Source organism: Zootoca vivipara, chromosome 12, assembly GCF_963506605.1.
Source record: "Zootoca vivipara chromosome 12, rZooViv1.1, whole genome shotgun sequence".
Taxonomy (NCBI): Eukaryota; Metazoa; Chordata; class Lepidosauria; order Squamata; family Lacertidae; genus Zootoca; species Zootoca vivipara.
Window position 1 is genome coordinate 45,561,054 of NC_083287.1, and position 19,883 is coordinate 45,580,936.

At 42.3% G+C, this 19,883-nt stretch overlaps 1 protein-coding gene across 5 annotated transcripts in view; it reads left to right on the forward strand.

The window, feature by feature from the left end:
- Nucleotides 1-19,883, forward strand: part of DIP2C (disco interacting protein 2 homolog C) — a 324,193-nt gene that overhangs the window by 231,442 nt on the left and 72,868 nt on the right. For 3 of the 5 annotated variants that reach the window (XM_035128998.2, XM_035128997.2, XM_035129001.2), the window contains 7 exons: nucleotides 1,513-1,604; nucleotides 6,120-6,230; nucleotides 13,530-13,607; nucleotides 15,529-15,652; nucleotides 16,391-16,500; nucleotides 17,264-17,366; nucleotides 18,298-18,362. In XM_035128998.2, the coding sequence (XP_034984889.1) occupies nucleotides 1,513-1,604; nucleotides 6,120-6,230; nucleotides 13,530-13,607; nucleotides 15,529-15,652; nucleotides 16,391-16,500; nucleotides 17,264-17,366; nucleotides 18,298-18,362 (683 nt within the window). The remainder of the gene's footprint in view (nucleotides 1-1,512; nucleotides 1,605-6,119; nucleotides 6,231-13,529; nucleotides 13,608-15,528; nucleotides 15,653-16,390; nucleotides 16,501-17,263; nucleotides 17,367-18,297; nucleotides 18,363-19,883) is intronic. The other 2 variants (XM_035129000.2, XM_035129002.2) reach the window with 1 other exon arrangement.

Consider the following 19,883-nt stretch of genomic DNA (forward strand, 5'->3'; position numbering starts at 1 on the left):
TACATACTAGGGATGGGGCCTGCTCTCTTCAGGTAAATGATGCCAAGAGCAAGCTTGGGTTTTCAGAACTCACTGAATTGCATCTAAGTAAGAGCTAGTAATCTGCAAACATGCTATCACTTTGCTTGGCTCTGCTAAGAGAAAGTGCGAAACTTCCTTAGGCCGCAGTGCTTAAGTAGAGGAAGGGCTGAAGCTCCGTGGCTGAATTCCTGGCAGTCTGCTGCCAGCCAGTGCGGACAGTACTGAGCTGCCTGGACTCAATAGTCTGGCATGGTATACGGCAGTTCTCAATGTTTCTAGATGCCCACAAATTCCAATTAAAATTACTAAAAGTTGCTTAGAGCCAGTCTAGACGTTTTGAAAAAAGAACGTTGTTGGCAGCTCAAATGGGATATCTTTTGTTTGAGTACTCTACGTAGGGCACACACGTTTAGAAAAACAAGCATCTCAAGGGCACGGCTCCCTAATATTTCTCGGAGGAGGTCCTCGACTATCTGCCCACCTTGTTCTGAAGCAAGCACTTGTATCAAAACTGTTTCGTGTAAAGAGCTTTGTCTCTCTTGAGGTGGTGCATTTCTGTTTCCTCATGCTGTACATACAATTTAATTCAGTAAAGTTAATAGGAACTCAACATTTCTTCTTCTTCTTCCCTAAATTCTGCTTGCAAATGCTTGGTTTTATTTATTTATTTTTTAAGCATTCCATTGTTAACCTTCTTGTAGCCGTAGGCTTCATCGTGAAAGGCACCGCTTGGAAACAATCACAGTTTGGTGGGGGAAAGATTTTGGCATTTTGTAGGAAGTGGAAATAACCTGTATGAATGTTCTCAGTAGGCTTAATGACATTGATCCAGGCTAACGGTGACTAATGCCTCGGTTATGGCCGCAATTGAATCTGGGCCAAACGTTGCTACCTCTTGAACTTGTATTGGCACAGCCACAGAAGAACATTTTCCTCTAGGCAAGCCACGCTCTTACCCAATTTTCAGAACAGCTTGCTCAGGAAAAAATCCCCATTAATTTTGCCCTTCATAAGTAGCCATGATATTGCTTGCCAGTAGGAAAGCGGCTGAGAACAAAATAATTAACTGGGCCAGGCACACTGAAACTGGAGAACTGACTCACTTGTGCTGACAAGACAGCAGTTGCATAGTTCTCCCACTTTCGGTCCCGTAATATAAATGGAAGTTTCCGCTTGGCTATAAAATTAAATTGAATTACAATTAAAAATGGTAGTGAAGTTATGGTTTGCCAGTTTCCATCTTCTCAGCACACACTTGTTCTTTACCTGTCCTCTTTACTATCGAGTGTAGCTCGAGGATTGGAGTGGTCATTCTGTGATATTACAGCAGGAAGTACACAGTGTTTGTGGTATGTTGCACATTTCCCCTTTGGAAAACAACAAAGGCTTTCGGCAAATGTGTGCATAAAGGTGTGTTTTGAATCATTTTGGAATGAAACTGCAAAGCCCCATCTTAATGGGAATACTTACACACAGTTGTTTTGTGAATAGGCAAACTTTGGACCCGTAGTATGAAAGTCGCATACAACATACTACATAAGTTGGGCACGAAGCAAGAACCAATGGTGCGGCCAGGAGACAGGGTAAGTGCCTGTGCTTTCATTACAAGCCTTAATTTTATTTATTTATTTATTTATTTATTTATTTATTTATTTATTTATTTATTCCCCGCCCATCTGGCTGGGTTTCCCCAGCCACTCTGGGCAGCTTCCAACAAATAACAAAATACATTAAAATATCACAGATTAAAAACTTCCCTAAACAGGGCTGCCTTTATGTGTTTTCTAAACGTCAGGTAGTTGTTTATCTCTCTGACCTCCGATGGGAGGGCGTTCCACAGGGCGGGTGCCACTACCGAGAAGGCCCTCTGCCTGGTTCCCTGTAGCTTTGCTTCTCGCAGTGAGGGAACCGCCAGAAGGCCCTCGGTGCTGGATCTCAGTGTCCGGGCTAAACGATGGGGGTGGAGACGCTCCTTCAGGTATACTGGACCGAGGCCATTTAGGGTTTTAAAGGTCAGCACCAACACTTTGAATTGTGCTCGGAAATGTACTGGGAGCCAATGTAGGTCTCTTAGGACCGGTGTTATGTGGTCTCAGCGGCTGCTCCCAGTCACCAGTCTAGCTGCCGCATTCTGGATTAGTTGCAGTTTCCGGGTCACCTTCAAAGGTAGCCCCACGTAGAGCGCATTGCAGTAGTCCAAGCTGCAATAGTATGTCACGTTTGACATCAAAGACACATGGAAGTAAAATCTATGTATTTGAGTTGGGGTACATAGTGAATCTTCTAACCTTGGAGCAGATCAGTCAAGTGTCCATGTTTTAGTTCTGTGTCACACGTTTAAACGATTGTGTCCTATTGCTCACTAATGGTTGGCGAGTTGCAGAAAATTTACCTCAGAAGCCTATTTATGGTTGGAAAAAAATCTCCCTCTCTCTTCTCTCAAACAAGCTACTCTGTGACACAAAGGCTTCCCTATATGAAGAGTGTTTATCATGCGGATGAAATTAATTTTGGTAATGGGGCTGTGTGTATTGGAGACCCCGAAACAATGAGGGCCTTGTGAAGAGGCCAGGCTTGAACCAAGGAATGCTGCTAGATAATTAATAAGATACTAAGCAAAACTGGTTAAAGAAACAAAATCCTACTTCAAAGTAGGGAAAGTTGGCATAAGAGCATAGCTACTTTGGGGTTGGGGGTGCCAGGAGATAGGTTTTATAACTTTTAGGCCTGTCCTCTTCATTTCTGTTCAACTCCACAATGACTGGGTGGGTCACAGTCCAGAGAAAAAGGTACCTAATGTGGAATCCATTGGTTGCTACTGGATTCCACCTCCCATCAGCATAGCCTGTGATCAAGAAATGTGGGAGCTTTACCTCAACAACATCTAGGAGGCTCCATGTTGGCTACTGAGTTCCAGAGCCTCTCTCAGGAGTGTGAGGCACACACTTGCCTCAGTTCAAAATAAATAAATATGGGGACAGTTTTCCATGTGTCCTTAATGCTGAGGGGAGGTGTATACTCTGCATACAACATGCCTCTTTAAAATTTCCTTTAGGACCATTTCTCTCCCCTCCCCCCCCCTTTAGGATCTCCTTCATGGAAATCCTTTTCTTTATACATAATCTTTAGATTCCTTACGTTTCCCTGCTTCAATGCAAAAGCAAACAAACGTGTCTGCGTTATTAAATAAAACACGTACAGTTGCGGGGGGGGGGGGGGGCATTTTGCACATTTGCCTCGATTTTGCATATTGTGATGTGAGCACACTTTTTGTATAATGTTGCCAGCTAGGCTCGTATGCTGCGCTTACTTCCTTTTAGCAAAAGTCTCTGATATACCCATACAATAAATATCCAGTCTCCCCTTGCCCAATAAAACAGTGAGACGATCCTGAAAAACCAAGAGGCTCACTTGAAGACAGTTGAACTCAAAATATCCCTGTCTAAAGTCCACTTCTGTTAAATGCTTGTAAGATTTCACTTCCTTCAAGTGAGTTTCCACTGTCCCTGCATTGCCAGCTTGATTTTCTCTCAATTTATATTCGCTGCTCATTTGCCTGTCCTTGACTGACCTCAGCATCCAATACAGTATTTGCTTTCCATTTTCCCACGTGGCACAACCTCTGCTGCTTGCTTCCTATCCCTTTGCTGGTGTCTGTCACTGTTTTAGCTTCCACCTCCTGCCCACCCACATTCCTGAAGGCTTCTGTGCATGAACTGCCACCCCCACCCCCACCCGTGTCAGTGCCAAAATTGGACCAGTCATCAGACACATTCAAAGCTGCTCCTATACGTGCGCACGCACACAGATGCAGACAATTCTCTTATCCTATGTGTATCATACTGATGGGGGAAAACTACTTATGGCAATAAATGCAAAGTTAAAAAAATACTGTAGGGAAAATAGTACTGAGAGGTACTCTCTGCATTGGTTGCCTTTGAGGAGCTTGTAGTTCATGATGGTAGTGCTAATTGCTGGGTTTTTTAAGGAGTTCTGCAGGTAGCTGCCCTGATCACATCAAGCCTAGGGCAGAATATGAAAGCACGTCCTCCTGGGATCTCCAAAGCCTCACTTCCTGTGCATAAGAAGCCTTAAGTCTCTGTACAGCTGTTTCTTCAGCCCAAATTTGCACAAGAACGCTCATTACTCCGTATAGAAAATTCTCTGTTACTGAACGTGCTTATTTTTTTTTTAAAAAAGTCCCTGTTTCCTGTAGGTTGGGGCAAGCTGCCTTCTAAGTAGGAAAAACAACAAAAACAAAAACACCCGCATACATTCAAAGCAAGCGACTAAAAGCAACATGCTAAATTTCTGTGCGCAAAGAGCCCCTGCCTCCCAGCTTGAGAGCATTTTTCTAAATGGCTCCATTCAACAAAGCTGGAACATTGGTGGTACTGCTAAGCTTGCGTTGATGGAAGTTGGGCAAGTGACTGGCATTGTGCAAAGAGAGCCCTCCCAAAATAGTGAAAAGAACGGTTTTAAGCTCCGAGGAGTCTCCTTAATCCCATTGGTTTTTGCCCTTCCCCCTGTAGTCTCTTGCAACTTTATCCCCAGTTATGGCATAGGTATGAGGATTTTTTCCCCTCTTCTTCTACCCTTTAAGCTACTTAACTTCAGAATGCTGCCCTTGTACTTGACAAGTGGGCTGGGGGGGGAATGTTGGTTCGAGCCCTACAGAAAATAAATTATTTCCTCATTTTTGTGTTCATAAGTAATCACAAAGAATTAAACTAAAGGGAACTGTGGGCAGATGTTGAATTTAAATCACTCTCTGCTTTGGCATTTAGCCAAGACGGAATCTTTCGTCTTGATTTATGACAGTGTTTAAGTCTCTAAGCCATAGCAGTAGTGGGCTGAAGCAGCTCCCAGAGAGAGTAAGGCAAGGGAAGCCATGAAGATGACAGCACAGCTAGGCTTTCCCCCCACTCTGTGCATTTCCTTTGATGAGGATTACCGAGTGTTACAGTGAAACTGGATTTTTTAAATAATAAAAAAACTTCATTATATCCTGGGGACTAAGGGCAGGTTATAACATACATATACCAAAACATAAAAAGGTATCCAAAGTCCCCCTGCTGATATAAATCTTGCTTTCATTTTACGGAATTTCCAAAACAAAATTTTCCACGCCTAGGCACCATCGCCCACTTTGCATGATCTCTTGCTCCCTCACCTGCCTTTTTAAAGGCAATGATAATTGCGCCAAGTCAGGCCATGCAGACTCCTTTTTCTGAAATGCGGCTTTTTGTGCTTGGCGAAGATGAGGAGGTGGACAGCTTCAACATGCAAACTTGTGTTAGTCCAATGTATGCACCTGAGCCTTGGGCAGTAAGAGAAAGGGCAGCATGTGTGGAGGAGCTCAGACTTTGTCAAGGCTCTGTCTGAAGTCAACGCCTTAAATACCATGCTACCATTTTGAGAGCATCTCTTCACTATCCCTGGTCCCCAGTGGAGACACCCAGAAAGGAGAGAGAGAGCAAAAATGTGAATGTAAATTGTAATTGGGTAAATGCTTTGGGGGAAGTGTGCATTCCTTTTGCATGAGCTTGATTAGAAATGTGATTTTCAACAAAGAAATAGCATTCTCTACAAGTCATTGTAGGCAGGCAGAGAGTTTATCGATTTGACCTTTGGCAAATGATCAGAATGAAAGCATAATGCAGGTATTAGTTGAAACCATGGTGGGTTTAAAAGTAGATGCTTTCCCCCTTTCATTATTTTTGGAGGAGGGTCTGTTGAAATAAGGTGGTGTGTGTATCTTCTATCTTGAGTTATATTATTGACCTTGAATGAAACTGTTTCAAAGTGTACCATCAGAGCAGTTTACACCTTTAAAGTATAGCTTATGCACCTAAGCCAAAGATATCAAAGAAATGTTCTTGTTAGAAGAAATGGTTTGACTTTATGAAATCTCACCTCCTCTACCCTTCTCTCTTTGTGTTTCTGATATTGATCACTCTAGAGAGGCTTCCTCTCAAAAACTAAAACACCAAAGTGAAGTTGTATGTCATACACATGAAATGTTTCTTGTGCATTATCTAAAGGTTGAAAAATGTGTTGGGAGCCTGTGCTTAATTCTCCTTCCTCCTCTTTTGCAGGTAGCACTAGTATTTCCCAATAATGACCCTGCTGCTTTTATGGTAGCATTTTATGGCTGCCTGCTTGCAGAAGTTGTCCCTGTACCTATTGAAGTGCCACTTACCAGAAAGGTAAGAGAAACGTTTTCTTGTTGTTGTCTTTGTTACAATTGCTGTCAGAAGAAATTGCCAAATGACATGCCCGTCTGAGTAGGTCATGCGTTTTGGGATAAAATGGAATCCTTATGTAACTTATTTTTTTAAATGAAAGGTCACCCTCCTAAACATGCTCCAGTTATTCTTTCTTAGCTCTGCTGGGTGTCTTCTAGATTTTACATTTTTGATTTTGTGTTGGAAGTGGCTGCAGGCTGTTGTGTGCAACAGATAACAAGAGAAGAGTGAGCATTGAAGACTTCCTTGGAGACACACAGATAGCAAAGGTAGCTGTGTTGACCCAAAAGAAAAAGTCTATAGTAGAGCCATAGGCTTATGATACCAAAACGTCCATATAGCAAGCAAGCTTTCAAGTAGTCCAGTACGCTTCACCAGGCTGGCTATTATGTGTGGGCAGTGAGCAGCAGGAGCTAGGTTGGTGTTAAAGCCATAAAATCTCTGTGACAAGATGCAGTTTAGGAAGATGAAGCAGACTTACTAGATTAAGGCTTTCTAGGGATGCTGGTATGAAGAAATCTACAATGACTGATTCCCCCATTTTTGGAAATACAAAATCCATCATAACTAGGAAATTGCTAGATTTCCTATACCAAACTCCCAATTTTGCTTAGAAGTCAGGCTGCTAGAGAGTTCTAGAGAGCTTCGCAGTTTGCTCACTACTTTTTGACCGGCTGGTTGGCTTATTTTAAAGTATTTCCTTACTGTCGATTTTTGGGATTTCGATTGCAGGGAGTCTTCTTTCGCAGTGCCCAGCATTCCACACCAGGACGGAATTTCCAAAATAATAAGGTGGTTTCTATGCACAGAAATAAAGGCTCCAGCTGCACATAGAATCATGAAAACAGGCTAAGAATCCTCTGCACGAAGGCTAAATTAGTTGAAATCCTGTTGGAGATGGATGATCTTAAACTAATGGCTGCAAAGTTCTATGCTATTTCAAATGGAGCTAAGTTTACACTTGGGCTGAGAATCTTTCAGCCTCTGCTCATACTATGGAGCCTGATTATTTTTCTTCTAAATCAAGAGATGTCTAAGCAATAGTTACAAGCTCCACTTGGGTTTCATATGAAAAATTAAGATTGTTGGGGTCTTGGACAGCACCCAAGCAATCATTGGAATCCTGCTAGTGGCACTTCATAGGGCTGGGGACTTTGGACAGAGTTAACTCAAATGGCATTAAAATAGTGGTGACAGGTCTAAGTGTTTGTTCATTGTTTCATGGTTGTAGGTTGATGGACTCTGATCTCATGATTGGCTTTGAGCAAGTGGTGCAACTGATGCTTTTGGGCAAAAAACATTTTCAAGTATATTCATTCTTAGGAGGTATTGGATTAGGCATCTGTGGCTGTAGAGCGTAACATCAAAACTCTTAGGTGGTGGAGAAAACTGCTTAACTCTTTCTTTGCCTCAGTCTCCTCTCCGGGGAAACTGTGCTCAAACATTCCAGAGCAGGGGAAGGCATTACAGCCCAAGATAGGTAAAGAGGTTGAATGAGCACCTAGCTGTTCTAAATAAATTCAAGTCTTCAGGGCTGGGAGAATTATATTCATGAACACTAAAGAAACCTGTGGATATGATCGCCAAGGTACTGTCCATATTAGTTTTTTATACTTCTCAGAGAACAGGTTAATTACTGCAAGACTAGACATGGCTAAATGTTGTCCCCATCTGAAAAAGCGGGGGCCAGGCAACTGCTGACTGTTGAGGCCAATGTCCAAAAAGATTCAATGACAAATCAAAAAGCAGTCAATCTAAATAAATTTAGGGGGGGGGACCAATCTAATTACAGAGAACCTGCATGGGTCTCTTAAGAACAAAGCTTGCCAGGCTAACCTTATCTCTAGTTATTAGCCTGGTAGAGGAATGCTGTGGGTGTAGCATTTCAGTAAAACATTCAACAAGGTCTCCCACAATATTATTGTCGGCAGGCTGGTAAAAATGTCGACCGGCTGATGCTACTGATAGGTGGATTTGTAATTGGTTGATGGACCATTCCAAAAAAGTGCTCATCAGTGGCTTTTCGTCACACTTCAGAGAAGTGGAAAACGGAAAAGTGCATTGTTCTCTTGTGAGCCTGGTCTTACTTAATATGTATTTTTGAATGAGTAATTTGGATGAAGGAGTGGAGGGGGTGTTCATCAAATTTACAGGTGGCACCAAAGTGAGTGACGTAGCTAATACATTAGAAGATGATCTTGACAGGATGGAGAACTGGATCAAAAAGAACCAAATAAGTTGAATAACTTAGGTAGGGAGAATCAGATGCACAAATGCAGGATGTGGGATGCACGGCTTGACAGCAGTATGTGCCAAAAAAAAGAGAGATCAAGGCATTTTAGTTGACTTTGAGCTAAACATGAGTCAGGAGTGTGATACAGAGGCTAAGAAGGCTAATGCAATTCTCTAGGTTGCCTCCACATAAATATAGCATCTGGATGGCAAGAACCATTGGTCTTATTGTATTCTGCTTTGGTCTGACCTTACCCAGAGAACTGACCCTGTTCTTGGCAGAAGTTATTGAAAAAATAAAAGGTGTCTCAATGGCAAGGGTTCTGGAGACCAAGTCCTATGAGGAAAGGTTAATGGAGTTGGGTATGTTTAGCCTGGAGAAGAGACTGACTGCTAAGAATGAAAGCCCCATTCAGAAATTTGAAGGACTGTCACATAGCAAATGGAGCATGCTATTCAACTGTTCCCACTTCACTCCTGACATAAGCAGGATAAGCAGACCTGGAAGCCTTAATTTCCCATTACTTCCAAACCTATGGTCTGTTGTTCTCTAATAAGCTGCAGTTATTAGCCAGCCCTAAGCCATGGTTCGTTTTTGGCTTACCAACTGCAAATTGTTAAGGAGCAACGAAAAATGATCCTGGATTCAAGCATAGCAGGAAGTCATTGCTTCCTGTTTTGTTAATTCTGCTTACACCAAGGGAGAATCAAAGCACGAATTATGGGACAATGTGCACCAAGACTTTCCTAGTTCATTGTCAACTGTGCTAGGCCAGGATTTTTGGCTTAATTTTAATGTGTGAACACATCCATTGATTCATATTGTATTATATCCGCACTATTTTAATATCCAGGTTCTTTCCTTGCACTTCTCATGTTGCAATTTATACTGACTAATGCTGAATTATGAGGCCTACGGTGCTAAAAATAAAATAAAACGAGTGTTTCATTGTGAAGCTCTAGTTTCCTGTGTGTTGATGTGTGGGGTGAGAGGCAACCTGATGATTATGTGCCCCTGTAGGGAATTTACTATGAACACATGGACAGAGTTGGAGTAGGCTTGCTGAAACTTAACTGGGTCAGAATAACTTGCTTTTGCTGGGGTGGGAAGAGTCCTCCAATGGGCTCAGGTGTTTTTTAAGGTACAGGTGGACTCTTCTGACTCATGCTGGTCTTTTCACATGCATGTTTACAGTTGCTAGATTCCTCATAGCTTTGGGATCAGGGCCTTATAGTATTACTGTACACAGAAGGAGAATTTCTACAAGGATGTTTCTCTAGGCACTGCTGCAAAATGACAGGTGAAACAGCACCTTCCAGACTTTCGTCTCTTCTCTTCCTTCCCCCACCCCCCTCCAATATAATATGCATGTCCTCTGTTCTGTATTTGAGAACTGGCCCCCCAAGATTTTCATGGGTTCTTGTTTGTGGGAAACTGAAAAGGCAGCTGAACAAAAAAGTGCCAGAATCATTCTGTGTCTTATTCTAGCCTGGTCTGTTGAAATTTTGCAAAAGGTAACAGGAGGGCTTTAGACAGTTGACTTAAACCTTGCCAAGACTGCTTTGGAAACGGATATCGCTCTGTCACAAAAAATAATGAAAAAGGGAACTTGAGGTAATTGTGTATTTTGATATAGGAAAACACAACTCTGGTTTTGACAACAAATTGAAGTTTTTAGTTGTAGTAATCTGTGTGACTGGTTATTGAACCATTGAGCTGGTTATGTGATTGTGTGACTGGTTATTGAACCATTGAGCTGGTTACGTGACTGTGTGACTGGTTATTGAACCATTGAACTTGTTTATATACAGCAGGAGCTGGTGAAAATTGCACTTCATCCCAGGAAAAAGGTCCGGTCGTTAGTCAATTGCAAAAAAAATTCCGACTTTGATTGGAGGCTTTTCATACCCAAAGACTCAACTTCTCTTTAGTTCTTTTCAGTTATTGGATCTCTCTGTAGCATTCCTTCAGCAAATGGAGCCTTGCACATTTTGGAGGTTGCACATAAAATATAGAATTGCAAATAAAATAAATATGGCAGGCAAGCTCTGCGTGGATGGCGGACTGATGCAACAGTGTAGTGACAGAAGACATTAGGCTGGCAGGTAGATAGGTAGATAGACAGCATGACTTGAAGTGAGTGAAATGCATCGAAAATCTCACGTGGGCTTGACCAATGTGAACCCTGTTTAATTCTTCTCTTGTGCATTTAAGGATTAATTGTGCTTGCAGGAAAGGTTTGCACAATGTAGTGGTTTTGTTGTGTTGGGTAGCAGGAAAATAGGCAAGAACGAAGCAAGGCTTTCAGAAACAACTCTGCTTTAATGCTATGTAATGTGCCTCAGATAGCTTGCACTGATGAACCACTAAAGCAAGAATGCTACAGGAGCGCAAGAGTTTCAACAAGCACTATGTTCCTCTGGCATACATACGGTAACATGTTTCATGCCACTTGTATGGAACTTCTCTTCCAACAACGGTGTCTGCATACTAATGAGATGCCTTCCCTATGCACAAACACCCGAGGTGGAGAATGTGGGCAGGTGTATGAGCTGTAGCTCACATAGCTGGCAAAAGCCAATTTCAGCTTTTCTTCCCTGTTTCCCAATGCCTTTGCCACATCTTTCTTTATCTCGGGCTGTGTACACATTGCCGTTTACTCCAGCTCCAGTTTCTACTGCTGGTATTTTAATCTTGAGTGCACATAATGTTAGCTGCAATCCATATGTACCCTGTAATTTCTTGAGAAATGATAGTTTTTGATACGTTTCCCCCCTCAAATCAGTTGCCATCTAATTTGAAAACACAAGCCATGGTTAAGCTGAGGCTAGTACAGTTCCAGCTGCCACTGTGCGTGCACAGATAACAGCGTATGTACAGATAGGAGCGTCCTTGAACAAGAGATTAGGGTAGGGTGGAGGGTGTAAAATCCAGGGAAACAAATCAGATAATCAGGTGAAGACACTCCCATGCTCTTTCTGGTGTGTATGGCAAGTGCAAATGCTACTTGAAACACAGTAATTTAGTCTTTGGCTCCTGTAGTTTTCTTGACTTAGGCTTTTTGCTTCCCTCTTTATATCCACTTGCTTCCTCATCTTTTCGTAGTTCTCCAGATGCCCCTACAAGATCACCTTCTTTCCCCCGGGCCTCTGCTTTGTCCTTACCTCCTTTCCTACGCTACCCGTTTTGCCTTAATACATTTCCTGTTGAATTTCTTGGCATAGTAGGAGTCTGTTCCACAGTGTTTTTACAATTGATGAATTTTACCTGTTTGTTGGTTTTGCCAGGAAACCAGTTCCTTTTAGGAGAGGGGTAGGGAGCCCATGGCCCTCCAGATGTGGCTAGACTTCCAACTCCCATCAGACCCAGCCAGCATGGCCAGTGGTTAGGGAGTCTCCAGTCCAACAATATCTTGAGACCCACAGGTCCACCCGTCCGCCTGTCCTGTCCTGTCCCCCCCCCCCCCCCGGTTACTTTAGAATAATAGAAAATGTCTTAGGCCCCACTACATGTGAGTGAGTTAAACTGAGGACACGGACTATTCAGTTGCTTTGAAATCTGTTAATTCAGCTGATTCATTAGTTTGTTTGCTGGTATGTTCTGTGTGTTGCACAAAGGCACACAAGCCTTTGAAAATCTTATGGTTTTCTTCAGTGTGTTGCTCACTTTCTGATGGAAAAGGATCCTAGGAAGGCCCAAGAGCTCCTGAACAGAATTTATGAAAAACCCGAGTCACATGAACATAACACACACACACACACACACACACACACACACACACACACAAACACACATAATTCGATGAACAATCTACACAGTATGTGGGGCTCTCCTTCTCCTTCATCTTCTCCTCCTATATAGGGATAACTTGTAGTCTGTGTAGTGTCCACCTGTGTTTTTCATCTGTAATCCCAAGTCTTCTGAAGATGAGGTACTACAAATCTTCTTACTGGTTTGTATTCAGTGGAGTTGCTCTTCTTCTCTTTCTCTGTTCTCCCTCCTTCCCTCCCCGAGTGTGGTTGGCACTGCAAATCCACAGCATTTCTTGACTTTCAGGCAAGTCAATGACAAATGACTCTAGTGTAGTTGGCATAAACTCTTGTGTATGTCCGGGACCTAGGGGGCTCTGTTGACAAAAGTGATGGAGAGGACACGACTGTGGGAAAAGTCACTTTGCTTTTGGGTTGTTAAACCCGGCTATGGACAGAGTGGCTATTAGAGCATGTGGATATCTGCACTGAAAGGTCTTCAGTGCAAATAACACCATTAAACTCTGGGGGTAGTTATTGTTCCAAATGAGCCTTAATTGGAGATTTGTATATGTAGCATCTGTTGAGAGCCTGTGTATGCTAGATTGCCCAAACTGGATATTGTGGGTCATGTACAAATGACAAACAATTCCATTTGGGCCCCACACTGAGCTTTGTGCCCAAATGACAGATTGACCAAGTGATTAAAGCTGGGTTTAACAATAGCTAGATCCCTGCTTTGACATGGACTTTGGGCAACTGCTATGAACCTAAAATCATATATTTTAACTTCCCTTGGAATAAGCCAGGAAACAAATCATAGTAGGTTTGTGAGAACATGTCAGTCTTGGAACATTATTAATCAAAATTTGAGTGCCTAACCTGGGTCTTAATAACCACTGATGTGGCTTGTAAATGATGACACTGGCAACTAGGTTTAGTTACACTGAAGGAGAAAAGAACTACATTTTCTGGAAATAACGAAAAGGGGGGAAAGTTAGTTGTAGACTGAAAGCATCAATCACAGGATAATACAGGATTCGTTTTCAGCATATCTGCATAATTTATTAATATATGTATATATGCTACATATTAGCGTATTGATATATTATTAATATTAATATATGCATTTGTTAACACCTTTTAAACTTTTGTAAATTTGCCAGGGCCTGGCTAGTTCAGATATTCCTCAGGCTAATGATAGCACAGCATGCAGTGAGTTATTCCCCAAAATGGCATGATTTCATCCTCTTGTCTCTTTCTATTTATCTTAACAAGGGGACTCCTCCTTCTGTCTGGATTTTCATAGAAGCCAAACCAAATGAGAGCTCATTTCTGAAGACTTTTCTTGCAAAAGTATGTCTTTAACTTTGCCAAGCTGGAAATAAATCTCTAATAATTATTGTAACAAACAGAAAATGCGAATAAATAAATAAAATTGACAACTTGTTGGATGCCTGAACTTTGAAAAGGTTATACAAGTCTATTATATACCAGTTTCTCATCCGCCATGCCATTCAAAAAAATCAGCATATGCAAACCCATCTTTGTAACAAAACATTTTCTAAAATCTGGGTATGAAAATACTGGTGCTAAGCTTTGGGGCGTGATGCATGTCGTTTGATTGCTTTTTTATTCGGCGTAATGATACATTAAAAAACAAAAAGACACTTGAATTGGATCTACAGTGGTACCTCTACTTATGAATAACTCTACTTACGAATGTTTCTACTTACGAATGGAGCTCTGTCCGCCATCTTGGATGCAGTTTAGATTGGATTTTTTTCTACTTACGAATTTTTAGATAGGGTTGCTTCTACTTACGAATTTTTTCTCCCAATGCATTCCTATGGGATTCGACTTACAATTTTTTTCGACTTACAAATGTGTGTTCGGAACGCATTAAATTCGTAAGTAGAGGTACCACTGTATTGTGGAAAACACAGATCTATGTCTAAAAGCTTTACTCTTTATGTATGACTTTCCTCAATAGCCTCAAAGTTTCCCCTTTTGTCTTGTTTGCTTCAGTTCCCCAATGCATAATTTCTTTGTTTTCGAGAACATCGTGATATTTAGTTCGCACTGCAAAATTCTCTATTCTGTTTTCAATTCCCTCTCTGCCTAGAGAACTATTGCCTTTTAATATATATTGAAATATATATGGTGTTTGGTTGTTGGCTGGTACGACTTCAACAGATGCATGGGGTATATCCAGGAACTTCATATGCACATTTTGGGTTGCTTTTACTATGTTGACTGCCTGCGCGCATTGAAACACGGAAGCCTTGATAGAACTAAGGGGGCACTAGTTTGTAAGCATTGTAACTATCCTTTGGTACTAGTTCCCCCCCCCCAAAGATATAATTAGTGTATGATCAAAGACAGAAGAGGTGGGGAGAAAAAGTGAAGCATGCAGTGGCTGTTAGGTTTATTTTTACTTGGGGTTATGTAAACTCCAATTCCAACCCCCCATCCCACTTTTTTTACAAAAAATCCATTGCGGAAATTGTGCCTGGTGTGAATTATGTGCATAAAAACTGAAGAAGGCAAGGGTCCCTCTATTCCAGCCAACATGTTCCAACAATGACAAGGGCAACAACCCCCCACCATTGTTTATCCCCAGCATCTCTGAACACAGAGGTTCCGTGGCTGATCGGCATTTCCACCATGAATTTTTTCTCAACCCCCCCACCCCCCTATTTTAAAGACGTCAAGGCTTCAGTTCCACCTCCACATACTCCGGCAGCGAATGCCATGTATTGTGTTTTCGCCTGCCTGATTCGAACTTGCTGCTAGATCTATTTGATTTGGTGGTCCCGAGTTCTCACAATATGGGAGGCGGAGGAAAATCTGCCTTACCTGCTAAGTAGACAGGAGAGCGACCTTGCTAATTATACCTGTGCATGATTATGCTGCCTGAACCTGGTTGTGCCTTACCCCTTCCCTGCCACGAGCTTCTGCAAAGTTCACAAAAAAAACTGGCCCCAAGCCTTACCCCTAAGTGCTAGAAATGTTGTGGTCCTCCAGATTTGTTCCTTGGAAGTAAGGTGAGATTTTTCGGGATGCAGCATCCTTGGCCCTTGTCATAGAAAATGCAGATGCGCAGAACGCAAAGAGGCCTGCTCAGACTGTTGCGGTGGTTGTCTTTTCAAAAGTGTTTGGTTGGCTAGGTAAAGCAAATGCCTTTTGTGTAAATTTGTTCTGAAGCAGACTTTTCCATTACTGCTCTTGCAGTGATTTACTTCTGTGGTTTCTTTCTCGCTTTGTCTTCAACCAGGACGCAGGAAGCCAGCAGATAGGCTTCTTGCTCGGAAGCTGTGGTGTGACGGTGGCCTTGACAAGTGACGCCTGCCATAAAGGACTGCCTAAGAGCCCCACAGGGGAAATACCACAATTTAAAGGTAGGCTTGCTCTTGCTAAGTCACAGTACTGATTGCATGTACATCACAAAGTGAAGAGGAAGTGATTTTGCATTGATTTTTAGGCATCAGACCGAATAAAAGGCCTAGATGTGTTTCTTCTCCCATCAGCTCCAACTAGCATGGCTAATGGGCAGGCATGTCCAACAACATCTGGAGGGCCACAGATTCCCTATCCCTGTGCTGGATGAGCTAGTTTTCATACCACATGGTTTGATATGGCATAAGGCTGCTTCGTAATGGGACCCAGGTGGCGCTGTGGTTAAACCACTGAGCCTAGGGCTTGCTGATCAGAAGGTCGGCAGTTCGAATCCCTGTGACGGGGTGAGCTCCCGTTGCTCAGTCCCAGCTCCTGCCAACCTAGCAGTTCGAAAGCACATCAAAATGCAAGTAGATAAAAGGAACCGCTACAGCGGGAAGGTAAACGGCGTTTCCATGTGCTGCTCTGGTTTGCCAGAAGCGGCTTTATCATGCTGGCCACATGACCTGGAAGCTGTATGCCGGCTCCCTCGGCCAATAATGCGAGATGAGCGCGTAACCCCAGAGTCGGACACGACTGGACCTAATGGTCAGGGGTCCCTTTACCTTTACCTAAGGCTGCTTCGTACATTTTAATAAACCATTTTTATTAAGTACAATTATTTTTTTAAAAAAACCCATTATGGTCAATTAATGCTTTAAAAAATAAAATAAAAGCAACACTTTGTGTTTACTTCTAAGGCTGGCCAAAGCTGCTATGGTTTGTCACAGAATCAAAACACCTATCGAAACCTCCTCGAGACTGGTTCCCACATATCAAAGATGCAAACAATGACACAGCTTACATTGAGGTGAGTCCAGGTCTTTGGAGAGCTACTAAAAGTCAATGCAGATAATATGGGCCTACATGTTATAAACCACCTTCCTATATTCCTAGAATTTCAGATTGAAGAGCTCCAGGGATCTGGTGTGATCAATTAAACACTCAGACTCATTCCTGCCATTACAGCCAGTTCAAACCTGAGAACGTATTGATAGGAGGGAGGTTTTTTGTAATGGCTTTGTCTGGCTATTTAGGGAGTGGGGCTAATGTAGGGCTGGAGACATGTAGAGAATTTGCAGGATAGGTGAATGAAGAAACAGGTAGCTGGCAGAGGAAGTTTGAAATCTTGGTGGCTGAATACTGGTTGATTAATCATTTTTAACTGGGGGTGGGGTGGGGCATATCATTTGTTTGCTGAGTTAGTGTTGCAGGGCCACTGGCTTGCTCCTGCATTGAGTGAACAGGGTGGGAACAGAGGCTCTGGCAAAGCTTCACCTTTTTATTATACACATCAGCCATCCATTCCCCCAGGCAAATAGCAGAAAGCAGTTGTAGTTCACAGAAGGAGAGCCCTTTTTGTTGTCTCATGCACACAGACACATCCCTCCCCAATGTATCTTTGCTAGCATGATGAAAATGGCAGAGGGGCATAATCCATCGAGGCCCTTAGGATTTTGGCCTTGTAGTCTGGGTGGAGCCTTCCTCCAGGCTGCTTTCAAATGCCCATCTCTTTAGTTCCTTGAGTTTTTGTGGTTCCTTGAATCTTGATGAGAAAAAAAATTCTCTTGCAGTACAAAACATGCAAAGATGGAAGTGTTCTTGGGGTTACTGTGACGAGAATTGCACTTCTGACCCATTGCCAAGCTCTTACACAGGCATGTGGATACACGGAAGGTATTTCAGCATTGTCTCTTAATTCCTGAAACTTTTTTTTCATGGTTCTGTGCAGCTGGCATAATAAGTTCTTGAAGATGATAATGACAAAGCCCCACTCTCCTCTGCCCTAGCAGTGATTGGATTGGCTCAGACTAAGCCATTGTCCCCCACCAACCATGGGAGAAATAATTCTTTCTATTTCTTGGTCAATCTGATTTGGGTTCCAAGATCTCCTGCCATTGCAGTAGCCCTTGAGGAAGCTGTATTTCCTAGGGGCTACTTAGGGCTGGAGGTGGGGATGGAAGGGAAAGGGTTTTGAAAGGTGGTGTGTGTGTGTGTGTGTGTGTGTGTGTGTGTGAGAGAGAGAGAGAGAGAGAGAGAGAGAGAGAGAGAGAGAGAGAGAGAGAGAGAGAGAGAGAGAGAGAGAGATTGAGGTTGGCTAGCTGGGAGAACTGATGGAGTGGGGATACCATTTCTGCTTTAGATTAAAATCCCAGTTGGAGAATAATTCCATGGGTTGTGGTGCTTGTCTCGCATTAAGGTGAGCATTGCTAGCCTCTTGAAATTTGTATTTCCCATTTCCAAAATGCAAGTCTTGGTGGCATCTCGGTTGTCTTTATTTTTTAAAATACTGTTCTTGTTGCTTTGTTTTCAACATCGCCCCACTCCCCAACCTTTTAATATGGCCTGTTTTGAAGTGAACCATTGGTTATGACATGCAATTCAAATGAAAACAAGAGTGGGAGGGGAAAGATGAAATGGTCTGGCCAAGAGCAATCAGTCAGTAATGATTTATCTCAAATTGTTCTGCAGCTCATCTGGTGACAATTTTTTAAGCATCAAGATTTTATTACAATTACTTCTTAAAGTGGGCTGTTGTTTTTTTTTTGCAGACTGTGCTACACACTCAGTAACTAACCTTGTTTTGTTGTTGTTTTTTGTCACGCAGCCGAAACCATTGTGAACGTATTAGATTTCAAGAAAGATGTAGGATTATGGCATGGGATTCTTACGGTAAGATAACTGCTCTTTAAAGTACTGTAATGGTTTAAAAATGAGAATGGTGTGTTTTACATTTCCATCGGAAGTCAGAGCATTCTCTGAATGCTTACCTTTTGTTGCTAGATGGATTTTTGAAACATTAGGAAACTGGGTAGATGCAGAAATCACTGTTGCCGAGAGGAGTGAACCAAAGACCTTCTGAATCCACAACTCTCACCAGTGGTGGACAGCCTGGGAAGTTCCGTCTCTTCTTGTTCTTCACATGTGGTCTTTGGAGATGTACTGCCTCTGAACATGAAGGTTCTAAAAGGAAAAAGAACAGAGCTTTCTTTGACTCACCCTTGAGCCTAGAATACTTACAAAGCCAGCTTGAGGTTTTATATTTGTATTCATATGGGAAGGAGACAAGAGAGAGGCCAGAAGAATGATTGAAGTAATAACAGCAGACAGTAATTCAATTCCATAAGTATTCTTTTTGGGGTTGGGCTCTGGTGAACATTCATCTAAGAATCAAAAGCGAAAAGCTCTGGCAGGTCTGTTCAATGCAATGCAGCAAATATTTTGATTTCCAGCTCCACCCTCGGTTGACTTCCAGCTGTGGGGTGCTGCATGCTGAGGAAGGTGTGTGTGAATGAGAACTATTCCTGCCTTAGATGTGGAACCCCTAATAATTGGAAGCATGATGAGAGTTGCTTTCAAACATCTACAGGGAATTAAAAGGCAGAATGCACGATGGCTCCTCTGAAGGAAACAAAATTAGAAATGACAAAAAGGGGATTTCCTAATAGGGCAAAGATGGCCACCTGCTGCCCAGGTCCTCTGAACACTTGTCTCTAGAGGTCTCGGAGCTCTTCCTGTGTAATAGTTTATAGCCACTGAAGTTAATGCATATTTCTTGTGTATGATCATAGGAGCAAGGGCTTGATTCATGACATTTGCTTTTCCTACAAGGTCATCATAGAACTTCATTGTAAAATAAAATGTTGATATGAGCAGAATGTTGATAACTAAAGTGTTGATAGTCAAAGGGTTGGTGCTGACCTTTAAAGCCCTAAACTGCCTTGGCCCAGTATACCTGAAAGAGCGTCTGCACCTGCCTTCTTCCCAACAGCTTCAGGATTTCAGGAAAATTCATACTCAAATCTTCAATTAGCTGATAAAGGTTTCTCTCTAGTTTCTCTGCCTTTTACTTGATGTGAATAGCATATCTTGCCCTCATCACTCCGTTGATCATTCCAAAGCGTTAAATCGCTATTCAAAAGACATAAACATAACTTAATTTAGGGCCACACAGGCCTGTATGTCATTTGATTACTGAACACTTGACTTGCACCTGCATGTGTGAATTGGTTCCATTCAGAATCCATTCATTTGTAGGAGATGTTGGTGGCTATGAAAGTTTCTGTCTTTGATGTTCTGTTCCACAATGGCTCCTTCACCCTGCAAGTTATCACTTTATTTACTTCGCAATTCTGTAAAAGGGTTTGAAAACGGGAACTGCTTTAGAAATGCGCCATTCATCATTTTTGGTTC